General features: G+C 49.0%; 1 protein-coding gene across 13 annotated transcripts in view; it reads left to right on the top strand.

The window, feature by feature from the left end:
* The window catches only part of ADGRG5 (adhesion G protein-coupled receptor G5), a 34,954-nt gene that overhangs the window by 7,214 nt on the left and 3,798 nt on the right, over positions 1 to 23,942 (top strand). For 2 of the 13 annotated variants that reach the window (XM_063611823.1, XM_063611824.1), the window contains 9 exons: positions 9,902 to 10,003; positions 10,230 to 10,305; positions 10,937 to 11,093; positions 11,688 to 11,819; positions 12,954 to 13,070; positions 14,516 to 14,668; positions 15,397 to 15,518; positions 15,784 to 16,052; positions 19,653 to 19,770. In XM_063611823.1, coding sequence (XP_063467893.1) covers positions 9,940 to 10,003; positions 10,230 to 10,305; positions 10,937 to 11,093; positions 11,688 to 11,819; positions 12,954 to 13,070; positions 14,516 to 14,668; positions 15,397 to 15,518; positions 15,784 to 16,052; positions 19,653 to 19,770 — 1,208 coding nt within the window. In that variant the 5' untranslated portion in view covers positions 9,902 to 9,939. Of the gene's footprint in view, positions 1 to 9,901; positions 10,004 to 10,229; positions 10,306 to 10,936; positions 11,094 to 11,687; positions 11,820 to 12,878; positions 13,071 to 14,515; positions 14,669 to 15,396; positions 15,519 to 15,783; positions 16,053 to 19,652; positions 19,771 to 23,942 lie in introns of all 13 variants that reach the window. The other 11 variants (XM_063611825.1, XM_063611826.1, XM_063611817.1 and 8 more) reach the window with 10 other exon arrangements.

Raw genomic sequence — 23,942 nt, 5'->3', positions numbered from 1 at the left:
GCATAACTCTTAAGAGACCTAGGATTTTCAGGATGTTAAATGAGTATTGGCTTCCATTGAAAGTCACCAGCTGCATTACCCACTAACAAGTGAGTTAGCCTGTCCTTTGAGGCTTTGAAACCAGGCATTGATTTCTTCTCTTTGGCTATGAAACTTTTAGATGGCATCTGCTTCCAATATGAGGCTATTTCATCTACCCTGAAATTCTGTAGTTTAATGTAGCCACCCTCATGCATGATGTTAGGTAGCTCTTGTGGATAACTTGCTTCTCCATCAGCACTTGCTGTTTCACTTTGTACTGTTATGTCATGGAGATGGCTTTTTTCCTTAAACCTCATGAACCAACCTCTGCTAGCTTCCACGTTTTTTCAGCTTCCTCACCCACCTTGGCCTTCATAGAATTGAAGACTTAGGGCCTTGCTCTGAACTAGGCTTTGGCTTAAGGGGATGTTGGCCGGGGGGCTGGTTTGATCTTCTATCCAGATCACTGAAGCTTTCTCCATATCAGCAATAAGGTTGTTTTGCTTCATGTGTTCACTGGAGTAGCACTTTAAATTTTCTTTAAGAGCTTTTCCTTTGCATTCATAACTTGGTGAACTGTTCGGTGCAAGATGCCTCACTTTTGGCTTATCTGGATTTTGACGTGTCTTCCTCACTGAGCTTAAAATTTCTAGCTTTTGATTTAAAATGAGAGATGTGTGACTCTTTCTTCTACTTGAACACTCAAGAGGCCATCGTAGAGTTACTCATTGTCCTGATTTCGATATTGTTGTGTCCTAGAGAATAGGGAGGCCCAAGAAGAGGGAGGGAGACAGGGGAACAGCTAGTTGGTGGAGCAGTCAAAATGCATACATTTATTGGTTAAGTTTGCCATCGTATATGGGCGCAGTTTGTGGTACTCCAAAACAATTACGATAGTAACATCAAAGATCTCTGTTCACAGATCACCACAGCAGGTATAATAATAATGAAAAAGTTTGAAATATTATGAGAATTACCAAAACAGGACCCAGCCGTTAAGTGAACACGTACTATTGGAAAAATGGTGCAGATAGACTTCCTTGATGCAGGGTTGCTGCAATCTTCAATTTGTAAAAAACCCCACAAGATGTGCAAAATGCAATAAAGCCAGGTATACCTGTACAGTTTTAGTCTTGTTATTTGCATCCGTGATGCATTCTGAGTTAAATTTGTATGTGCTTCAAGATATGGATTCAAGATGGCTTTTTTTTTTGGCATGAGATATCCAATTGTTCCATCACTAATTGTTGAATCAATTATCCTTTCTCTCCTGAATTATTTTTGCATCTTTGTCAAACATTAATTGACAAAAATCAATATATGAACAAATTTTTGGACTCTCTATTCTGTTCTATTCATCTCTATATCTGTCCTTATGCCAGTTACACACTGTCTTGATTATTGTAGCTTTATAGTAAGCCTTGAAATCAGGTAGTGTGACTCCTCCAACTTCATTCTTCTTTATCAAAATTGTTTTGTCAATTAAAGATCCTTTGTTTTTACATATAAATTTTATAGTCAGCTTGTCATTTTCTAAAAAATATCCCGCAGTGATTTTAATTGGGATTGGATCTATATTCATGAGGGGTGTTTGTCTGTAGTTACCTTATAATGTCTGTGGCTAGTTTTGGTACTACAGTAATATTAGCCTCCTAAAATGAATTTGGAAGCATTTTCCCTTTTATTTTCTAAAGGAATACATTTAGGATTGTTATCCTTACTTATTTTGTCTTCTTTTTTTTGTAAGAGCTTCTGTAGAATTGATATTATAACTTTTTTAAATGTTTGGAAGAATTAACCAGTGAGGCCGTCTGGGCCTAGTGTTTCTTTGTGGGAAGATATTTAAATTACAAATTCAATTCCTTTAATCAATGAAAGACTATTCCTATTTTCTATTTTTTCTTGAGTAGGGTTTGGTAGTTTGTGTATTTCAAGGAATTTTTTTCATTTCACATAAGTTATGTAATTTATTGCCATAAATTGTTAATATTATTCTATTTTTTAATATCTGCAGGTTCTATAGTGATAGCCCCTCTTTTATTGCTGATAACTGGTCATTGTACCTTGTCCTTTTTTCCCCTTTATCATTCTGGCTAGAGGCTTATCAATATTATTGAGCTTTTCAAATACCCAGCTTTTGGTTTCATTAATTTTTCTCTACTCCTGCATTTTCTATTTTATTGATTTATAATTTTATCTTTTTTTTTTTTGAGACGGAGTCTTGCTCTGTTGCCCAGGCTGAAGTGCAGTGGCATGATCTCGGCTCACTGCAAGCTCCGCCTCCCAGGTTCACGCCATTCTCCTGCCTCAGCCTCCCAAGTAGCTGGGACTACAGGCACCCGCCACCATGCCCGGCTAATTTTTTGTATTTTTAGTAGAGACAGGGTTTCACCGTGTTAGCCAGGATGGTCTCAACCTCCTGACTTTGTGATCCACCTGCCTTGGCCTCCCAAAGTGCTGGGATTACAGGTGTGAGCCACCACGCCCAGCCATAATTTTATCTTTATTATTTTTCCTTCTGCTTATTTTGTGCTTAGTTTGCTCTTCTTTTTATATTTATTAAGGTGGAAGCTTACATCACTGACTTGAAATCCTTCATCTTTCCTAATGTAAGCATTTAATGCTATAAATTTTTCTCTAAGCACTGCTTTAGCTGCATCCCACAAATTTATGTTGTGTTTTCATTTTTATTCAGTTGAATATATTTTATAATTTCCCTTGTGATTTTGTCTCTGACTCATGGGTTACTTAATAGTGTATTATTTAATTTCCAAATATTTGGAGGATTTTTTGAGGCATCTTTATGTTTTTTAATTCCAGTTTAAGTTCCTGGTGGTTACAGAACTTACTTTGTGTGCTTTTAATCCTTTTACATTTATTGAGGTTTATTTTATGGCCCAGAATATGGTCTATCTTTGTGAATTTTTCCTGTTGTAATTAAAAAGAATATGTATTTTGCTGTAATTAGGAGAGTGTTCTATAAATATAAAGAAGATAGTTAATAGTGTTGTTCATGTCTTCTGATATGGTTTGGCTGTGTCCCCACCCAAATCTTATCTTGAATTGTAGTTCCCATAATCTCCATGTGTCATGGGAGGGGCTGATGGGAAGTGATTGGATCATGGGGGCAGTTTCCCCCATGCTGCTCTCCTGATAGTGAGTGAGTTCTCATGAGATCTGATGGTTTTATAAGCATCTGGTTTTTCCCCTGCTAGCCATTCTCTCTCCTGCCACCCTTTGAAGAGGTGCCTTCCTCCTTGATTATATACTCAGTCTTGGGTATTTCTTCATAGCAGCATGAGAATGGACTGATATATGTTCTATATCAATTTTTGTCTACTTCTAGCAATTACTCAGAGAGAAATAATTGCATTTTGCAACTACAAGTGTTGCTTTGTCAATTTCTTCTTTTAGTGTTATCAATTTTTGCTTTGTTTTTCAAAGCTCTGTTATTAGGTGCACACACATTAAAGATTGTTACATTTTCTTGACGAATTAGTCTTTAGCATTATATAATCGTTATCCCTGGTAAAATTCATTATCCTGAAGTTTACTTTTTCAGGTATTAATATAGCTATTCCCTCTTACTTATTGATATGGTTTGGCTGTGGGTCCCCATGCAAATCTCATGCTGAACTGTAATTTTTCAATGATGGAGAGGGACCTGGTGGGAGGTGATTGGATCCTGGGGACAGATTTCCCCCTTGCTGTTCTCCTGATAGTGAGTGAGTTCTCACAAGATCTGATGGTTTAAAAGTGTGTAGCACTTCTCCCTTCTCTCTCTGTCTTCCCTGCTGCCATGTGAAGACGTGCTTGCTTCCTCTTTGCCTCCCGCCATGATTGTAAGTTTCCTAAGGTCTCCCCAGCCATGCCTGTGGAACGGTGACTCAATTAAACCTCTTTTCTTTATAAATTACCCAGTCTTTGATGGCTCTTTATGGCAGTGTGAAACTATACTAATACACTTATGATTGGTATATCTTTTTTCCATCATTTTATATGTAATTTATTGGTATCTTTATATGTGATACGTGTTTCTTGAAGACAGTATGTAGTTAGGTTTTGCTTTTATAATCCAGTCTGACAATTTTTGCCTTTTAATTGGAGCATGTAGACTATGCTTAATGTAATTATTTATATGATTGGGTTTATATCTACCATCTTGCTATTTGTTTTCTCTTTATTCCATCTGTTCTTTGTTTCTTTTTCTTCTTGTCCTGTCCTATTTTGGATTGAGCAGTTTTCATAATATTCTTTTATCTCTACTATTGCCTTACTAGCCATATCTTATAATTTTCTCTTTTTTTTTTGATGGCATTGTAGGATTTAAATACACATATTTCACTTTCCACAGTTTACCTTTGAATAACATTACGATACTTAAAATATAGTTTAAGAACCTCACAACCAAATACTTCCATTTCCTCTCTCCTGCCTGTTGTGCTTTTTTTGTGGTACACTTCTACTTCTACAGACACTATGATCCCCACAAGGCATTGTTACTGTTTTTACATTAAACAGATATTAAAACCAAGGAAATTTATTTTATATTTGACACATTCTTGCCAGTTTCAATACTCTTCATTTCTTTGTTTAAGTCCAAATTTCCAACTGGCATTATTTTTCTTCTGCCCTAAGAATTTTCTTCAATATTTATTTTAGTGCCAATCTGCTGGCAATGAATTCTCAAACTCCTTTGTTCATCTGAAGAAGTTCTTATTTTGTCTTCTTCTTCTTCTTTTTTTTTTTTTTGAGACAGGATCTTGCTCTGTCACCCAGGCTGGAGTGCAATGGCATGATCATGGCTCACTGCAATCTTGACCTCCTGGACTCAAGTGATCCTCCAGCCTTAGCCTCCTGAATAGCTGGGACTACAGGTGCATGCCACCATGCCTGACTAAGTTTTGTATATTTTGTAGAGACGGGTTTTCGCCATGTTGGCCAGGCTGGTTTTGAACCCCTGGGCTCAAGCGATCCATCCACCTCAGCCTCCCAAAGTGCTGGGATTACAGGTGTGAGCCACTGCACCCGACCTTGTCTTCGTTTTTGAAAGATATTTTCACTGGGCATGGAGTTTTAGAATGACAGATTTTTATTGAAAGATATGGCTGCCTTATCTTCTGGTTTTGATAGTTTCTGATAGGAAGTCTCTTGTAGTTTGTGTCTTTTATCTTCTGTGTACAATGGCTCTTTTTTTCTGGCTGACTTCAAGATTTTATCTTCGGTTCTGCGGCAGTTTGACTAGGATGTATCTAGATGTGTTTTTCTTTGCATTTATTCCATCGGGTTTTGCAGAGCTTCTTGGATCTGTGGTTTGTTGTCTTTTATTAATTTTGGAAAAAAATTGGCCATTTTTTAATTTTTAATTTTCTTTTCTTTCTGTTTCTATTTATTCTTCTCTGTTCTCTCTCCTTTAGCTAGGATTCCAGTTACATATATACAGACCATTTGCACAGTTCTTGGGTAATCTGTTAATTTTTATTTTCACTCTTCTTACTCTTTATATTTCAATTTGGATAATTTATATTACACTATCATCAAGTTGAAGGATTCTTTACTTTGCTGTGTCCAGTTTGCTAATAAACCCATTGAAGGAATTCTTCATCGCTGATACCGAGTTTTTAATTTCTAACATTTCTACTTGACTAGCCTTAATAGTTTCCATTGTTCTGCTGAAATTTCCCATCTGTCTTAGAAGTTTACCTTTTACACTACACCCTTTGACATATTTATCAGAGCTAGCTTGTCTCTATATGATAGTTCCAACATTTTGGCCATCTCTAAGATCTGGTTCTGTACGTCTTAAAATCTTTGACTAACTACCAGGCATTGTGTGTAATGGAACAGTAGTAAAGTAAATGATATTTATGCCTAGAAATTGGAATATTTCTTATGTCATGGCTGTAGTATAGGCCTCAAGTCAATATAATCTGTAGTTGATTTAGGTTTAAGTTTTATTTATTTATCTGTTTATTTAGAGATGGAGTCTCACTATGTTGCCCAGGCTGATCTTGAACTCTTGGGCTCAAATGATCCTCCTGCCTTGGCCTCCCAAAGTGCTGGGATTACAGACATGAGCCACAGTGCCCAGCTGGATTTAGGTTTTGTTGTTGCTATAGTTACCTTCTGTATACTACAGGCTCCAAATTTCTCCAGTGGTGGACCGTCCCTACATTGTGTTCAGTATGAGGACTTGAGTCCCACAGGAATTTTCCCAGTGTCCCCGCTCCACACTCAGCATTGCATGCGTGCAACACAGAGGAAACCTCTCTTCGTGTTCTAGTCCCTTCTCCAGTGGTAGACTGCTGTTACTTGTTGCTTGGTGCAAGGCTTGTGGTGGAGGCAGTGAATTCTTGATTCTCCTGCTCTAGCTTCAGCCTTAGACAGTCTTGAGTCCCAGGAGTGGGGCTTTCTTAGTGTTCCTGTTTCTCCTCCAGTTTTTGACAACCTCTGCTTCTTATTCAGTGCAGGTACTAGAGTGCAGGCAGACTTCTTCCCCTTCACCCCCATGGGAACCAAACTCTGCCTTATTGGTTGGGGGATCTTGAGTGGGAGTGAGATTCCTGTTCTTTTCCCAGTAGTAGCAGCAGCCCTCTGTTTTATATCAGTGCAAAATCCTGGACACTGATGGGTTGCCTCTTCCTTGCCAGTGTCCAGTGGCTTTTTGTTTTGTTTTGTTTTGTTTTGTTTTGTTTTGAGACAGGGTCTCACTCTGTTGCCCAGGATGGAGTACAGTGGTGCTATCACGGCTCACTGCAGCCTCCAACTTCCCAGGCTCAGGTGATCCTCACACCTCAGCCTCCTGAGTAGCTGGGACTACAGGTGTGCACATCTGGCTAATTTTTTTTTTTTTTTTTTTTTTTAGAGACAGAGTTTTGCCATGTTGCCCAGGCTGGTCTCGAACCCCTAGGCTCAAGCAATTCGCCTACTTCGGCCACCCAAAGTGTTGGGATTACAGGAATGAGCCAAGGCACCCAGCACTGATGGCTTTTGCTTAATGTCACTGCAGCATTGTGGTGGGAGGGTCTTCTACTCCTCTAGCAGCAGCAGTCAACATTTGCTTCATAGCAGGTCAGGGACCTGTGGGATGGGCATCTTAAAGCAAAGCCAGGGTGCAGGTGTTTATCTCTCAGCAGCAGCCAATTACCACCTTGCACTCATGCAGGGCCCAGAGCACAGATGGGCTTCTCCAGGTACTCCTGCTCCACCCTCAACCCTTGACACATCCTGCATGGCTATGTTACCATGGGGCCTGTCTCAGGCCCTGTCCCACTCCACATCATTCTCATGACCGTCCAGTGGAGAACTGTAGGAAGAAACTGTCTGGGGGAAAGGTTACCCTTGTGTCTAGGGCTCCCAGTAAACTGCCACTCTAGCTAATGCTCAGCCAGTAAGATTTCATTGAGATATTAGTCATTTTCTCCTTATCTACTTTTGCGGCAACTACCTATTCCTCCATGCTCCGTCAAACATGAAACAGACCATGTGTTTCATCCATCAGAGATAATGTGTTCTGGTTACCTCCAGAAACCAGTTTGCTTGGAGACCCCAGCTCTCCAGTAGGCTAAAAAAAAAAAGATTTTGTATGTTATTTGGCTTTCCCATTGTTATGATGGGAACAATGCTCCCATCTTACTCTCTACTTTCTAGGTGGAAATCAAAATCATCTTAATATGGTTTTTACACAATTAAAAAAATCTCCTGTTCAATGTTTCTATTATGTCTATATGCATTACATTCCATATTAAGTCGTGTAGCAGCATTTCATTTTCTTGTACAACTTGGTTTTCTTGAAATTAATTGCTTATTATTTTTGCATTTATAAACTTTCTGTATGACATCTCAAAAAAAAACTTTTCTAGATGTTCAAACCTATTCAATAGTCTATCTACTCTCCTTTTCCTCTTCCGTTTTTTTTTCTTGAAGACCTCCATCCCAGGGCATTCTTTTCTCCTGCTCCCTCTGGATGGGAAATGCCCTAGTCCTGCTGTTCAGCATCAACCCGGGCTTTCCCTTCACACATTTTCTGGGGAGTAGCTTTACCTCTCCCATGGTAGGATACAGGGTTTCCTCTACCCTGTGTCTTCTTTCATGATTTACTCTCTCATTTTGTTGGAGCACATCCTCCAACAGCTTCTCAAGAAAGGGTGTGTGTTTTGAAATTCTCAGTAATCCTTGGTTGACCATTCAAGAGAGGAGCACTAAAAACCTAATTGCTTGGCAGAGCTTGGTGACTGGTGAAATTTCATTGTAAGTTAGGTCTTGGCCATGACATTGAGGAACACAAAAATGGAAGTAGCTATAGGATACTATTCTTGGAATGGTTAGCTCCTCAGAGACTTTTCTCCTGCCTCGGGGCATAATCCTGGTTGCTGCAGTCTTCTGGAATCTGAATGGGGGAGGATGTGGGGAGGGGATATTGCTTAATTCCCCCTTCTGTTCTGATTATGGTGCATCCTCTCTCCAGAGAGTAAACTTTGTGTGGAGCAGGATTGGGGATGGTAGGATGGTGAGGAAACTCCTGAATACTCGAGGTGGCAGGGGAGATCCGGGGACTGAGTTGGGTGTTTTAAAGACTCACAACCAACGAACTCTGTTTTTATTTTTATTTTTATTTTTTTTGAGACAAGGTCTCATTCTGTTGCCCAGGCTGGAGTGCAGTGGTATGATTCTGACTCACTGCAGCCTCCATCTCCTGGGCAGGATCCACCTCACCCACCTAAGTAGCTGGGGACACAAGCGCAGGCCACCATACCCAGCTAATTTTTGTATTTTTTTTTTGTAGAATCAGGGTTTTGCCATGTTGCCCAGGCTGGTCTGGAACTCCTGGTCTCAAGTGATCCTCCTGCCTTGGCCTCCCAAAGAGCTGGGATCACAGGCATGAGCTGCCGTGCCTGGCCAACAATCCCTGTTTTTAGCCTCTTCCTTCATCCCCACTTCAGAGGTTCCTGATCCCTCCAGTTCTCAAGTGCATCCAAGGTTGTGAGGCTTTTCCTTGTCTCCTGCCAACACCACACCTCTCCCCACTGCAGGCACTTGGGTTCAACTTTTTTCGGTCTGCTAAACGTCTTACCAGGTGCCACCTACTTGTAGCCTCCAAAATTTAACTGACATCTCCTATCTCTGCAGTTGTTTTCTTTCCCATTGTTCTGTCTTTGTGCCTGTTTTCTAGGGAGTAGCTTTACCTCTCCCATGGTAGGGTACAGGGTTTCCTGTACCCTGTGTCTTCTTTCATGATTTACTGTCTTGTTTTGTTGGAGCACATCCTCTAGCAGCTTCCTAAGAGGCTTTGTGCCTCTTTTCTTCCCCATTGTACTGTTTTTCATGCCTCTTTTCTTTCCCATTGTTCTGTGGCTTTGTGCCTATTTTGTTCATTCCCTCTCATTTTAGTGGGGCTTTAAGGGGCAGACATTAATTTGCTCTATTGAAGCAGAAGTTTATTAGTTCATTTTAAAATGGAGGAAAATGAGGGCAGAGAGAGAGAGGCAGATCCTACCCAAAGCCACATGATGAGTTAATGGCAGGGCTGGATGGGGTTTACATGTTGCTTTCTCCCAAACACCTTCCCCCTGGGTAGAGGCTGGGATCCTGGGGAAGCCCCCAGAAAGACTGCTTTTTGGGAGGGGGAGTGTATCAGGCAGAGCTGCTAATGGCAGCCATTACTTGGTGGTCAAGGATTCTGGAGTCTTAGAGACCTGGCTTTAGGCAGGTTTAAGTAAAGCAAGACCTTTTGCCCTTCATCCTCAGCTTCCTCATCTGTGAAATGCAGGAGTGGTGAGTCAAATAAGATGCTGCATGTCCTACTCTTGGGACATGCCAGACACCTAGAAGTTAGAGGTTGCTCTTTTATCATCATGGTGATGGTGTGCACCTTTTCCAGGGCTGGAGCCAGTTCTTGGAGGAGACTCTACACGGGGCATGGATCACTGTGGTGCCCTTTTCCTGTGCCTGTGCCTTCTGACTTTGCAGAATGCAACAGCACGTAAGGGGGCTCTGCTGAACTGGGGGCAGCCCTAGCCCAGTCCTGGGACTGTGATGCAAAAGGGGGAGGCGTCAAACCATGGGAGATTGAAAAGGGCCACTTAGGCTTCCTGGAGGCAGCAGGAGCTGCTTGTGAACTAGACTGTCAGGGTGGGATGGAAAGCCCAGAGGTTGTGGGGCCAGAGGGCAGTTGAGACACAAGCTGAGGGGGAGGTGTGTCCCCACAGAGAATTGGAAAGAACTCCTGAGCTACATGGAGAATATGCAGGTGTCCAGGGGCCGGAGCTCGTTTTTTTCCTCTCGGTGAGTTGGACGTGCCTCCCACCCCAAGCCTGCACCTTGAATCAGTGGGTCAGGGTTAGTCTAATGTAGACTCTTAACTGTGCATTTTTTCAGCACTTTTATTGAGCACCTACTGCATGCCTGACACTAGGCTCTGGGGATGCAGTGTGGGCATGTCACTGCCCTCATGAAGTTTATCATCGAGGAATGGGGGCCCTTAATCATAGATGTCATGACACTAGGTGCAGAATTGTGGGTCTCCATGCATTTTCCTGGGAAGGGGCTCTAAGATTCTGGCTGGGCTCTCCAGGGTTTGTGACCCAAAGTCTGAACAGCTCTAGGTGAGCGGCCAATGCTGAAGACTTGTCAGGGCTAAGAGTGGCTACTGGGAAGCTGTGAGGGAGCAGTCAGGGAAGGCTTCCTGGTGGAGGTGACAACAAACTGGGACCTGAACAGGAGTTAATCAAGAGGAGGGGATAGATGGGGTAGGGAGGTAACAGTGTGCCAAGGACACTGTGTGTGCAGTGGTCTGGAGCTGGGAGTGACAGAGGTGTGGGTGCGGAGGCCCTGCCCTCCCAGGCTGTCTACAGCCCCCTCTCACCCTTACCCCACTCCGGGCTCTGGCCTCCCTGGCCATCTCTCCGGGCTGCAGTCAACTGCACCAGCTGGAGCAGATGCTACTGAACACCAGCTTCCCAGGCTACAACCTGACCTTGCAGACACCCAACATCCAGTCTCTGGCCTTCAAGCTGAGCTGCGACTTCTCTGGCCTCTCGCTGACCAGTGCCACTCTGAAGCGGGTGCCCCAGGTCAGAGGCTGTGGGTTGGGGGGTGTAGCCAGCTGCCCCGCCCTAGAAGTCCTCCAGGCGTTTAAGGTCTGGACTTTCCTTAGGCTCCACTGTCCTCCTCCCCACACCCCACAGTCCAGGCTCTGCCCTAACTGGCAGTGAGTTGCCTCCTCTGTAAAATGGGGCTGATACTGGCTGTGTGAACTGTGGAAAGGGAGGTGCTTTATGGCCCCTCCAGGGCAGAGTCTTCCTCCTGCTTTGGCTGGAGGCTGCCCCCTGGGGGAGGCGCTGTGGGAGAGGCCAGGAACCCTGGCTCCTTTTAGGACCCCGGGGTGATCAGCTGGATCCCTGGCCGGGGCTGGGGCTGGGGCTGGGTGCTGAGGTAGCTCCATCTTCAGGGGTCCAGTGGGTCAGGTAAACATCCAAAACTCAGGAACAGCATGGAGGGAAGGCCTAGGGTCTTGGGAAGTTTGGGAGGAGATGCAGCCTGAGGGGAGAAGGTTCTGTGGGCGGAAACCCCAAGGAAGGTTTCACGGGGAGTCGGAGGCAGTGAAGGTGTTGGGGTCAGGTCTACAGGTGCTGGTTGCCAGACAGCCTGTTTGTAACCCTCTGCAGGCCCGGGGTCAGCATGCCTGGGGTCAGCATGCCATGCAGTTCCCCGCCGAGCTGACCCAGGACGCCTGCAAGACCCACCCCAGGGAGCTGCGGCTCATCTGTATCTACTTCTCCAACACCCACTTTTTCAAGGTCAGTGTGATGGCGGGCCAAGGAGGGTGGGTGCCGGCCCCTTCTTGGGATCCACTGCAGGCGCCCATGTCACTGCCTGGCCTCTGGGTGACCAGCACTGAGTGAGACCAACCAGCCATCTGTGCAATCCAAGCCAGCAATTGTCCTTCTCTGGGCCTCAGTTTCCCTGACAGCTTTAGCAGAATGGTAGGAAGGTAAAATTACAGTCTGCAAACGAGACCTAAGAAACCTACGATGTGCCTGTCGCTAGGCGGGAGACAGACAAGAAGGCACTTATTCCTTGCCCTCAGAGAACTCTCTGTCTTGATGCCCAGACTAAGACCTTAGAGATTTTTTTTTTTTTTTTTGACAGAGTCTCGCTCTGTTGCCCAGGCTGGAGTGCAGTGGCGTGATCTCGGCTCACTGCAACCTCTGCTTCCTGGGTTCAAATGATTCCCCTGCCTCAGCCTCCCTGGGATTATAGGTGTGCGCCACCATGCCCAGCTAATTTTTGTATTTTTGGTAGAGACCGGGTTTAACCATGTTGGCCAGGCTGATCTTGAACTCCTGGCCTCAAGTGATCTGTCTGCCTCGGCCTCCCAAAATGCTAGGATTATAGGCGTGAGCCACTGTGCCCGGCCTGACCTTAGAGATTTAATGTCAGCACAAGGTTGATTATAGCTGTAGAGATCCAGAGTGATGGATGAGTCAGGGTGGGGTTGGGGCTCTTCCCAACGGGCAGTCCAGGGGAGCTTCTGGGGAAGGTGCCTTTCAACCTTGGCTTTGAAAGTGAGTGAGGATAGTGGTGAGGTGGAGGGCGTGAGGCTGGAATGCATTAAATGAATGGGAGGTGGAGCAGGGGGTGGTGAGAGGACGGCTTTCCACAGGGCAGGAACAGCACATGCAAAGGCTGGGAGGCTGGGAGGCTGGGAGGCTGGGAGGCTGGGAAGGCTGGGAGGCTGGGAGGCTGGGAAGGCTGGAAGGCTGGGAGGCTGGGAAGGCTGGGAGGCTGGGAGGCTGGGAGGCTGGGAAAGCTTTCACGCTGCACACGTGAAACTCTTGCTGCTTGTTCTCATCCAGGGAAGCGGAGCTCAGACCTTACCCAGGGCCTCCCCATTTCCCCTCCACTCAGCCCTTCTCCTGCTGCCCTTCCAGGATGAAAACAACTCATCTCTGCTCAATAACTACGTCCTGGGGGCCCAGCTGAGTCATGGGCACGTGAACAACCTCAGGGATCCGGTGAACATCAGCTTCTGGCACAACCAAAGCCTGGTACTGCTGGGGGCGCCCCCGTTTCCACTGCATCCCTGCCCCTCTGTGACTCTCCTGTTGAATACTGGTTTGACTAGACCCAAACCTGTGGAACCATCTTGGCAATCCATCACACTTTGAAAATTCCTGCTCAAGAAATAAGAGAGAGAGAAGTTTTTACTCATGTATTTGTCAGAATTCTTTCAGTTGCAATAAGAAAAGACCACTTCAAGCCAGCTTGAGCACAGAGGGAACTAATTGGCACACATCAATGAAATGTCTAGGGGTGGTCCACCAGCTTCAGGCACAGGTGGATCCAGGGACGGATCTGATGACCTCGTGGCTCAGTCTCTCTCCATCTCAGCAATGGTCTCCTGCCTTGGCTGTCCATTCTGTGGCATGATGGATGCTGGAGAGCCAGACTTCCTTTCCCTCTTCCCATCAGGCTCTTCCCCGCACTCCCCACCCCAACCTGCCCCAGTGCAGATCAGGGTCTCAGGATCTTAAAGGTTCAGATGGGTCACATGTCCATCCCTGCACCTGTCACTGTGCCCAGGGGGATGGAATGTGTGGATTGGCCAGGCCTGGGTCACACGGCCCAGGGACTGGGGTGAAGGAGTGAGCTCCTAGGGGAAGTGCAGATGCTGATCCTGGAACAAAGAAAGGGCTGCTCATTGGGGGTGGGGGCAGAGTGGGGTGGCTCACAAGCCTCAGTTCCTCCGTTTCTGGTTCCTGGCATTCCTGAAAAGCCCAGAGCCTCTGCTTTCTGGCTCCATCTTCCCTTCAGCCTCACCAGGACTGCCCTGCACTCTAAATTTCACCATCATCCTTTCCTTTCAGCTCTGGGCTTCTGCCACTGTGGTTCCCTCCACCTGGAATGCCTTTGCCCTACTCATGTTGAAATCCAACACGTCCTCTAAGGGCTCAGGGCCCCCACCTCCCCTTCTCCCTTTGGGTCAGCTCTGCCTGCCCTCCACGGTTTTCCGTGACTGCCTGTGTCATTTCCTCCACTTCTCCACCCACGTGGCTTGGCGTTAGGACTGTCTGTGGATGAGTCTCCCCCGACCAGGCATGGGTCTGAGCACATTGCTGTTCCCCACGGGGAGGAGGGGAAGGGATCAGCTGGTTATGGAGTGCCTACTATATAAAAGGCCAGAGCTGGACACTCAAGATTCCATGTTGCCCTTTGTTTTTCCACCATTGTTGTAACATGGGTATGAATGATCCTATTCTGTAGATGACTAAACTGAGGCTCAGAGCAACTTGGCATCTTGCCGGGGTCACTCTGAGAGCCCACAGTGGAGGTGGGACTGGAATCTGAGACTGTTTGAGGCCAAAGGCCAGCCAGTGCCTGGTAAGATGTTGGCAAATGTGCAGTTCAGTCACTGTTGGCCATCAGGACTCCCAGACACTAATGCGCAGCCTTTCCTCTGCACCCTATGACTGACCCCAGCATCTCCACTCAGGAAGGCTATAACCTGACCTGTGTCTTCTGGAAGGAGGGAGCCAGGAAACAGCCCTGGGGGGACTGGAGCCCTGAGGGCTGTCGTACAGAGCAGCCCTCCCGCTTTCAGGTGCTCTGCCGCTGCAACCACCTCACCTACTTTGCTGTTCTCATGGTATGTAAGCATCCTGAGTGGGGCTCAGAGCTGCAGAGGGCCCTGTGTCTGTGGCAGAGGAGCAAGGCAAAAGCTGGTGCAAGGGACAGAAAATCCAACTTAAATGGGCTTAAGCAAAAAAAAAAAAAAAGATAAAAAACTTTATGGACTCATGTTTCTGGAAAGGCTGGGCTAGGCTTCAGGCATGTCTTGATCCAGGGGCTGATCACTAAGATCACTAAGATAGCACTCTATCTCTGTCCCTCAACTGTGCTTGCTCTGTGCTGGCTTAGCCCTCAAATAGGATCTCCTTATGAGATAATAATATAGCTGGCAGCAGTTCCAGGCTCATGCCCTGCTAGCTTTCAGGCCAGTGGAATAAAATCTTCTTTTACCCAGTTCTGCCAGCCATGTGCTCATCCCTGACCCAATCACTATAGGCAGGGGGAGGGAGGGCCTTGCTTGACCAGGCCTGGTGCCCCTTTCTGCACAAAGAGGGCAAAGTGGTGGAACCCCCCCAGGTGCATAGGGAGTGGGAGAAGAGAGGCACTCATAGAAGAAGAGGGAGATGGGAGCTGTGGAGGGGGCAAAACTGACTGTATCTGCCACGGCCTTGTTCAAGCCAGGTCCATGGCTAGGCTTGTGGGGAAGGGGACTTGGAGAGGAGGCCTCAGGAGGTCCCTCTGACTGAGGCTGGGAGGGAGGGCGATACTATGCTTCTGGCCTCCAGCCCCTCTTCCCTCCTGCAGCAACTGTCCCCGGCCCTGGTCCCTGCAGAGTTGCTGGCACCTCTTACGTACATCTCCCTCGTGGGCTGCAGCATCTCCATCGTGGCCTCGCTGATCACGGTCCTGCTGCACTTCCATTTCAGGTATTCCGCTGCCAAGGTGCTGGGCCTGCCCCCCCACTGTGGCACATCACCCTTCCTTGTGTCCCATTTAGTCCACTAGAACTGGGTGTGCTTCTCCAGAGGGTGGGGGCCAGGAGGCGGGAGACCAGCCTTGTGGTGTGACTGCTGTGGGATCCCTGCCCCTTCTTCGCCTCAGTTTCCCCGTCCGCATGCACCTATGCGCCCAGTGGGTAGTGCTGCCTGGGCGATGTCCCTGGGCCATGGAGGGCCATTCTCTCACCTGCAGGAAGCAGAGTGACTCCTTAACACGCATCCACATGAACCTGCATGCCTCCGTGCTGCTCCTGAACGTCGCCTTCCTGCTGAGCCCCGCATTCGCAATGTCTCCTGTGCCCGGGTCAGCATGCACGGCTCTGGCCGCTGCTCTGCACTACGCGCTGCTCAGCTGCCTCACCTGGATGGCCATCGAGGGCTTCAACCTCTACCTCCTCCTCGGGCGTGTCTACAACATCTACATCCGCAGATATGTGCTCAAGCTTGGTGTGCTAGGCTGGGGTAAGCACATCATCTCTCCTCTCCTCCTCCTCAGACCTCCAGGCGGGCAGGGTACTGACCCCCTTTAGTCCTTTCTTTCCCCTTCTCCTCATCATAGTGGCCATTACATGACCACCAGCTGTGAACTCTGTCTACACCCATCTCTACTTTCTACATTACTAATTTTATCACCTCTTCCACCTCCATCATCACTACTGTCACCTCCTCCACCTCCTTCACCACTATTATCACCTCCTCCACCTTCGTTATCACCATCGCCTCCTCCACCTCCATCACCACCATCATCATCTCCTCCACCTCCGTTATCGCCATCACCTCCTCCACCTTCATCACCACCATCATCACCTCCTCCACCTCCATCACCACCATCATCACCTCCTCCACCTACATCACCACCTCCTTCACCACCATGATCACCTCCTCCACCTCCATCACCACCTCCTCCACCTCCATCACCACCTCCTCCACCTCCATCACCTCCATCATCACCTCCTCCACCTCCATCATCACCATCACCTCTTTCACCTCCATCACCACCATCATCACCTCCTCCACCTCCATCATTAACATCACCTCCTCCACCTCCATCACCACCACCTCCACCTCCATCACTTCTATCACCACCTCCTCCACCTCTATCACCTCTATCATCACCTCCTCCACCTCCATCATCACCATCACCTCCTCCATCTCCTCCACCTCTATCATCACCATCATCACCTCCTCCACCTCCATCATCACCATCATCATCACCTCCTCCATCTCCTCCACCTCTATCATCACCATCATCACCTCCTCCACCTCCATCATCACCATCATCACCTCCTCCATCTCCTCCACCTCTATCATCACCATCATCACCTCCTCCACCTCTATCACCATCATCATCACCTCCTCCATCTCCTCCACCTCTATCATCACCATCATCACCTCCTCCACCTCTATCACCATCATCATCACCTCCTCCATCTCCTCCACCTCTATCATCACCATCATCACCTCCTCCACCTCCATCATCACCATCATCATCACCTCCTCCATCTCCTCCACCTCTATCATCACCATCATCACCTCCTCCACCTCTATCACCATCATCATCACCTCCTCCATCTCCTCCACCTCTATCATCACCATCATCACCTCCTCCACCTCCATCATCACCATCATCATCACCTCCTCCATCTCCTCCACCTCTATCATCACCATCATCACCTCCTCCACCTCTATCACCATCATCATCACCTCCTCCATCTCCTCCACCTCTATCATCACCATCATCACCTCCTCCACCTCCATCATCACCATCATCATCACCTCCTCCATCTCCTCCACCTCTATCATCACCATCATCACCTCCTCCACCTCCATCATCATCATCACCTCCTCCATCTCCTCCACCTCTATCATCACCATCATCACCTCCTCCACCTCTATCACCATCATCATCACCTCCTCCATCTCCTCCACCTCTATCATCACCATCATCACCTCCTCCACCTCCATCATCACCATCATCATCACCTCCTCCATCTCCTCCACCTCTATCATCACCATCATCACCTCCTCCACCTCCATCATCACCATCATCATCACCTCCTCCATCTCCTCCACCTCTATCATCACCATCATCACCTCCTCCACCTCCATCATCATCATCACCTCCTCCATCTCCTCCACCTCTATCATCACCATCATCACCTCCTCCACCTCTATCACCATCATCATCACCTCCTCCATCTCCTCCACCTCTATCATCACCATCATCACCTCCTCCACCTCCATCATCACCATCATCATCACCTCCTCCATCTCCTCCACCTCTATCATCACCATCATCACCTCCTCCACCTTCGTTATCACCATCGCCTCCTCCACCTCCATCACCACCATCATCATCTCCTCCACCTCCGTTATCGCCATCACCTCCTCCACCTTCATCACCACCATCATCACCTCCTCCACCTCCATTACCACCATCATCACCTCCTCCACCTTCATCACCACCATCATCACCTCCTCCACCTCCATCACCACCATCATCACCTCCTCCACCTACATCACCACCTCCTTCACCACCATGATCACCTCCTCCACCTCCATCACCACCTCCTCCACCTTCATCACCATCATCATGACCTCCTCCACCTCCTTCACCACCACCATCATCTCCTCCACCTCCATCACCACCTCCTCCACCTCCATCACCACCTCCTCCACCTCCATCACCACCTCCTCCACCTCCATCACCACCTCCTCCACCTCCATCACCTCCATCATCACCTCCTCCACCTCCATCATCACCATCACCTCTTTCACCTCCATCACCACCATCATCACCTCCTCCACCTCCATCATTAACATCACCTCCTCCACCTCCATCACCACCACCTCCACCTCCATCACTTCTATCACCACCTCCTCCACCTCTATCACCTCTATCGTCACCTCCTCCACCTCCATCATCACCATCACCTCCTCCATCTCCTCCACCTCTATCATCACCATCATCACCTCCTCCACCTCCATCATCACCATCATCATCACCTCCTCCATCTCCTCCACCTCTATCATCACCATCATCACCTCCTCCACCTCTATCACCATCATCATCACCTCCTCCATCTCCTCCACCTCTATCATCACCATCATCACCTCCTCCACCTCCATCATCACCATCATCATCACCTCCTCCATCTCCTCCACCTCTATCATCACCATCATCACCTCCTCCACCTCTATCATCATCATCATCACCTCCTCCATCTCCTCCACCTCTATCATCACCATCATCACCTCCTCCACCTCCATCATCACCATCATCATCACCTCCTCCATCTCCTCCACCTCTATCATCACCATCATCACCTCCTCCACCTCCATCATCACCATCATCATCACCTCCTCCATCTCCTCCACCTCTATCACCATCATCATCACCTCCTCCATCTCCTCCACCTCTATCACCATCATCATCACCTCCTCCATCTCCTCCACCTCTATCACCATCATCATCACCTCCTCCACCTCCATCATCACCATCACCTCCTCCATCTTCTCCACTTCTATCATCACCATCATCACCTCCTCCACCTCCACTATCACCATCATCACCTCCATCTCCTCCACCTCCATCAGCACCATCATCACCTCCTCTACCTCCATTACCACCATCATTTTCTCTACCTCCTTCACCACCGTCACCACCTCCTCCACCACCTTCTCCACCTCCATCACCACCATCATCACTTCCTCCACCTTCTCTATCTCCAGCAGCACCATCAGTGGTACCTTCCTCACCGTCCCTTCTTGCTTATCTCTATTTCCTCAGCAGTTCCCCAGTCCTCCTTCCCATTTGCTCCCCACCACCACCTTCCCAGTGTGACCACTCCTCCCTCCACCACTGTTCCATTGTAGAGCTGTCACTAACGTCATCTTGGAGGAGAGCTTCCTCCAAACCACCAGGCTTATTGCTCTGAAGCTGGGGGCTCAGAACGGTCTCCTCCCAGTTGTCCCTTGACCAGTGGAATTCTGTGTCAGCAGCCCCAGGGACCGAGGGCCAGCCCTCTCCCACATCTCCTGAGCCTTTTTCCCACTCCTCAGGGGCCCCAGCCCTCCTGGTGCTGCTTTCCCTCTCTGTCAAGAGCTCAGTATATGGACCCTGCACGATCCCCGTCTTCGACAGCTGGGAAAATGGCACGGGCTTCCAGAACATGTCCATGTGAGTGCCCTCAGGGCTGCAGTGGGCTCCCTGGCTCTGGCAGAAGGGCCACATGGGCCTGGGGCTCCAAATGGAATATCCTGTAGACAAGGCACTGGCTGTGGGGCAGAGAGGGAGCTGGGGCTTAGACAGGGGGGCTTGCAGGGGGCTCCACCACATCCCTTCCATGGATCCAGGTCTCCTGCAGAGGCAGCCTTGTGTTCTATGCTGGCGAAGTCTACGAAGCCAGCACCTGCTCGCCAACCTGCCAGGGCAGCCAGGCCTCCCACCTCCTCTGTCCTGCCCTGCCCTCCAGTGTCCAGGCCCTGAGGGTCTGGTTCAGCCTGCACTTGACTCTGTTCCCCTGCAGACCACCTTGCTGCACCTACCCAGGCTCCAACTCCTCCCGACCTGCCCTGGGCACTGCCAGGCCTCTCAAGCCCTCCTAGTCGGACAAGAGTGCTGTGGGGGCTGGGCTTGGGGGAGGCAAGGAGAGGCAGCGAGGTGGGCCTTTAGGGGCGGGGTACATGCTGCCGCTTTTTTTTTATAGCCCCTCCCTGCAGGCGAGGACATTAAGCTTTTTATTATTATGCAACATTTCTAACAGCCAGACATAGACTAGCCCAAGGAACCCCCGCGGGGCCATCACTCACTTGCAGTTGGCTGTGGAAACTTTTTCCTTCTTGGCTGATGCAGGGATGGGGGCTGATTCTGTGGCAGGCCTTGGGTATCAGCTGGCTTCATTTTCACAAGGGCAAGGGCCAGGTCCTGTTGCCAGCCCTATTTTACAATTAGGGCAACTGAGAAACAGGCAGCTTAAGAACTCTACCTGTGGAGCCCTAGCCAGTCAGTGGCAGAGCTGGGGCTTGGTCTCTGGCAGGCTGGTCCAGAGCCTGGCCCCCAGCCCCTGAAGCAAGGCCGGGGGACTGCGTGCTGCATAGGTGGGGCTGATCCCTCTCACAGTGAGGCTTGGGTGTATCAGAGGACATGTGACTTCAATTTACATGAATTGTTCTCTGCAATCTCCATGGCAACCCAAAAGGCAAGTACATAATCATCCCTATCCTACAGATGAGGAAATAGAGGCTCTGGCCTCAGTTTACATACTCTCTGAAGATGTATTTTCTTTTCTTTTCTTTTGAGATGGAGTTTCGCTCTTGTTGCCCAGGCTGGAGTGCAATGGTGTGATCTCGGCTCACTGCAACCTCTGCCTCCTGGGTTCAAGCGATTCTCCTGCCTCAGCCTCCCGAGTAGCTGGGATTATAGGCGCGTGCCACCACGCTCAGTTAATTTTTGTATTTTTAGTAGAGACAGAGTTTCAGCATGTTGGCCAGACTGGTCTCAACTTCTGACCTCAGGTGATCCGTCTGCCTTGGCCTCCCAAAGTGCTGGGATTACAGGCGTGAGCCACTATGCCCAGCCTATTTTCTTATATAATAATGTGATGAGGACAAAGGAGCTTTAGTGACACATCCACAGGATCCACTAATGCACAGATATTACAGAACACCCACCTACGAGCCAGCTTCTCCCTGGGTCTTACTTACTCTGCCCTCTCCTCTCAGAAAACAATTACTTTGGGGTTTGTGACTTTTTTTCTCTTAAATTTAAAACATCTCTTACTATGTATATACACATTCCTAAACCCAAACATCAGTTAAAAACTAAAAACAGGCCGGGCGCGGTGGCTCATGCCTGTAATCCCAGGACTTTGGGAGGCCGAGGCAGGCAGATCACGAGGTCAGGAGATCAAGATCATCCTGGCTAACACAGTGAAACCCTGTCTCTACTAAAAATACAAAAAATTAGCTGGGCGTGGTGGCGGGCACCTATAGTCCCAGCTACTCAGGAGGCTGAGGCAGGAGAATGGCGTGAACCCAGGAGGCGGAGCTTGCAGTGAGCCGAGATCGCCACTGCACTCCAGCCTGGGTGACAGCGAGACTCCGACTCAAACAAACAAACAAATAAAAAACACATCCTGGCCAACATGGAGAAATCCCATCTCTACTAAAAATGCAAAACTTAGCAGGACATGGTGGCCGGCACCTGTAATCCCAGCTACTCAGGAGGCTGAGACAGGAGAATCACTTGAACCCGGGAGGTGGAGATTGCAGTGAGCCGAGATCGCGCCATTGCACTTCAGCCTGGAGGCAGAGCGAGATTCCATCTCAAAAAACAAAACAAATACAACCCTTGAAAAATCATTCAGATGTCCGCTGACGGGATGCTGGATGAATGGACTGCGGTAGAGCTGCCCCCGTGGGGATATTCCCTAGTGGTGAAAGTGAGTGGTTGCCTACCACACTCATCAACTTGGAGGAATCCGAAAATAATGTCCTGGGACCCTTGTGACTGTAGGGGCAGGAGCCACAAAGTGAACCTGAGCAGGGGATTGTGACAGGGGCTCAGGCGCTGGGCCTGGGGCTTCAGGTTCCAGCTTTGCCTCTAACTGGAATGTGTTCCTGAGCTAGAGCCTGAGTTTCCTCATCTGCAGAATGAGGATGATTATGTACTTGCCTTATGGGTTGTCATGGGGATTGCAGGGGACAAGTCACATAAAGCACATCATTACTGGTGGAGGGTGTCCAGGTTCTTGGCGTCTTGAACCAAGAATTGGACAAGCCTGGGCATGGTGGCTCATGCCTGTAATCCCAGTGTGTCTGGAATTGGTGGGTTCTTGGTCTCACTGACTTCAAGAATGAAGCCGCAGACCCTCGCAATGAGTGTTACAGTTCTAAAGGCGGCGTGTCCGGAGTTTGTTCCTTCTGATGTTCGGATGTGTTCGGAGTTTCTTCCTTCTGGTGGGTTCGTGGTCTTGCTGGCTCAGGAGTGAAGCTGCAGACCTTCGCAGTGAGTGTTACAGCTCTTAAGGCGGCACGTCTGGAGTTGTTCGTTCCTCCCGGTGGGCTCGTGGTCTCGCTGGCTTCAGGAGTGAAGCTGCAGACCTTCGCGGTGAGTGTTACAGCTCTTAAAAGCAGGGTGGACCCAAAGAGTGAGCAGTAGCAAGATTTATTGCAAAAAGCGAAAGAACAAAGCTTCCACAGCGTGGAAGGGGACCTGAGCAGGTTGCCACTGCTGGCTGGGGCAGCCTGCTTTTATTCTCTTATCTGGCCCCACCCACGTCCTGCTGACTGGTAGAACCGAGTGGTCTGTTTTGACAGGGCGCTGATTGGTGCATTTACAATCCTTGAGCTAGACATGAAGGTTCTCCAAGGCCCCACCAGAGCAGCTAGATACAGAGTGTCGATTGGTGCATTCACAGAACCTGAGCTAGACACAGGGTGCTGATTGGTGTATTTACAATCCCTGAGTTAGATGTAAAGGTTCTCCACATCTCCACCAGACTCAGGAGCCCAGCTGGCTTCACTCAGTAGATCCTGCACCGGGGCTGCAGGTGGAGCTGTCTGCCAGTTGTGCTCGCACTCCTCAGCCCTTGGGTGGTCGATGGGACTGGGCGCCGTGGAGCAGGGGGTGGCGCTCGTCTGGGAGGTTCAGGCCGCACAGGAACCCATGCAGGGGGTGGGAGGCTCAAGCATGGCGGGCTGCAGGTCTGAGGCCTGCCCCGTGGGAAGGCAGCTAAGGCCTGGCGAGAAATCGAGTGCAGCACCGGTGGGCTGGCACTGCTGGGGGACCCAGTACACCCTCCGCAGCTGCTGGCCCGGGTGCTAAGTCCCTCATTGCCCAGGGCCGGCAGGGCCCGCCGGCTGCTCCGAGTGCAGGGCCAGCCAAGCCCACACCCACCCGGAACTCCAGCTGGCTGGCAAGCGCCACGGGCAGCCCCGGTTCCCGCTCGCGCCTCTCCCGCCACACCTCCCTGCAAGCTGAGGGAGCCAGCTCCCACCTTGGCCAGCCCAGAAAGGGGTTCCCACAGTGCAGCAGTGGGCTGAAGGGCTCCTCCAGTGCCGCCAAAGTGGGAGCCCAGGCAGAGGAGGTGCCGAGAGCCAGCGAGGGCTGTGAGGACTGCCAGCACGCTGTCACCTCTCACCAGCACTTTGGAAGGCCGAGGCAGGTGGATCACCTGAGGTCAGGAGTTCGAGATCAGCCTGGACAACATGGTGAAACCCTGTCTTTACTAAAAATACACAAAAATTAGCTGGGCGTGGTGTCAGGCGTCTGTAGTCCCAGCTACTCAGGAGGCTGAGAGAGAGTTGCTTGAACCTGGGAGGCGGAGGTTGCAGTGAGCCAAGATCACG

This window comes from Symphalangus syndactylus, chromosome 11 (genome assembly GCF_028878055.3).
Source record: "Symphalangus syndactylus isolate Jambi chromosome 11, NHGRI_mSymSyn1-v2.1_pri, whole genome shotgun sequence".
NCBI classification, from domain to species: Eukaryota; Metazoa; Chordata; class Mammalia; order Primates; family Hylobatidae; genus Symphalangus; species Symphalangus syndactylus.
This window is presented reverse-complemented; position numbering and strand designations above follow the sequence as displayed.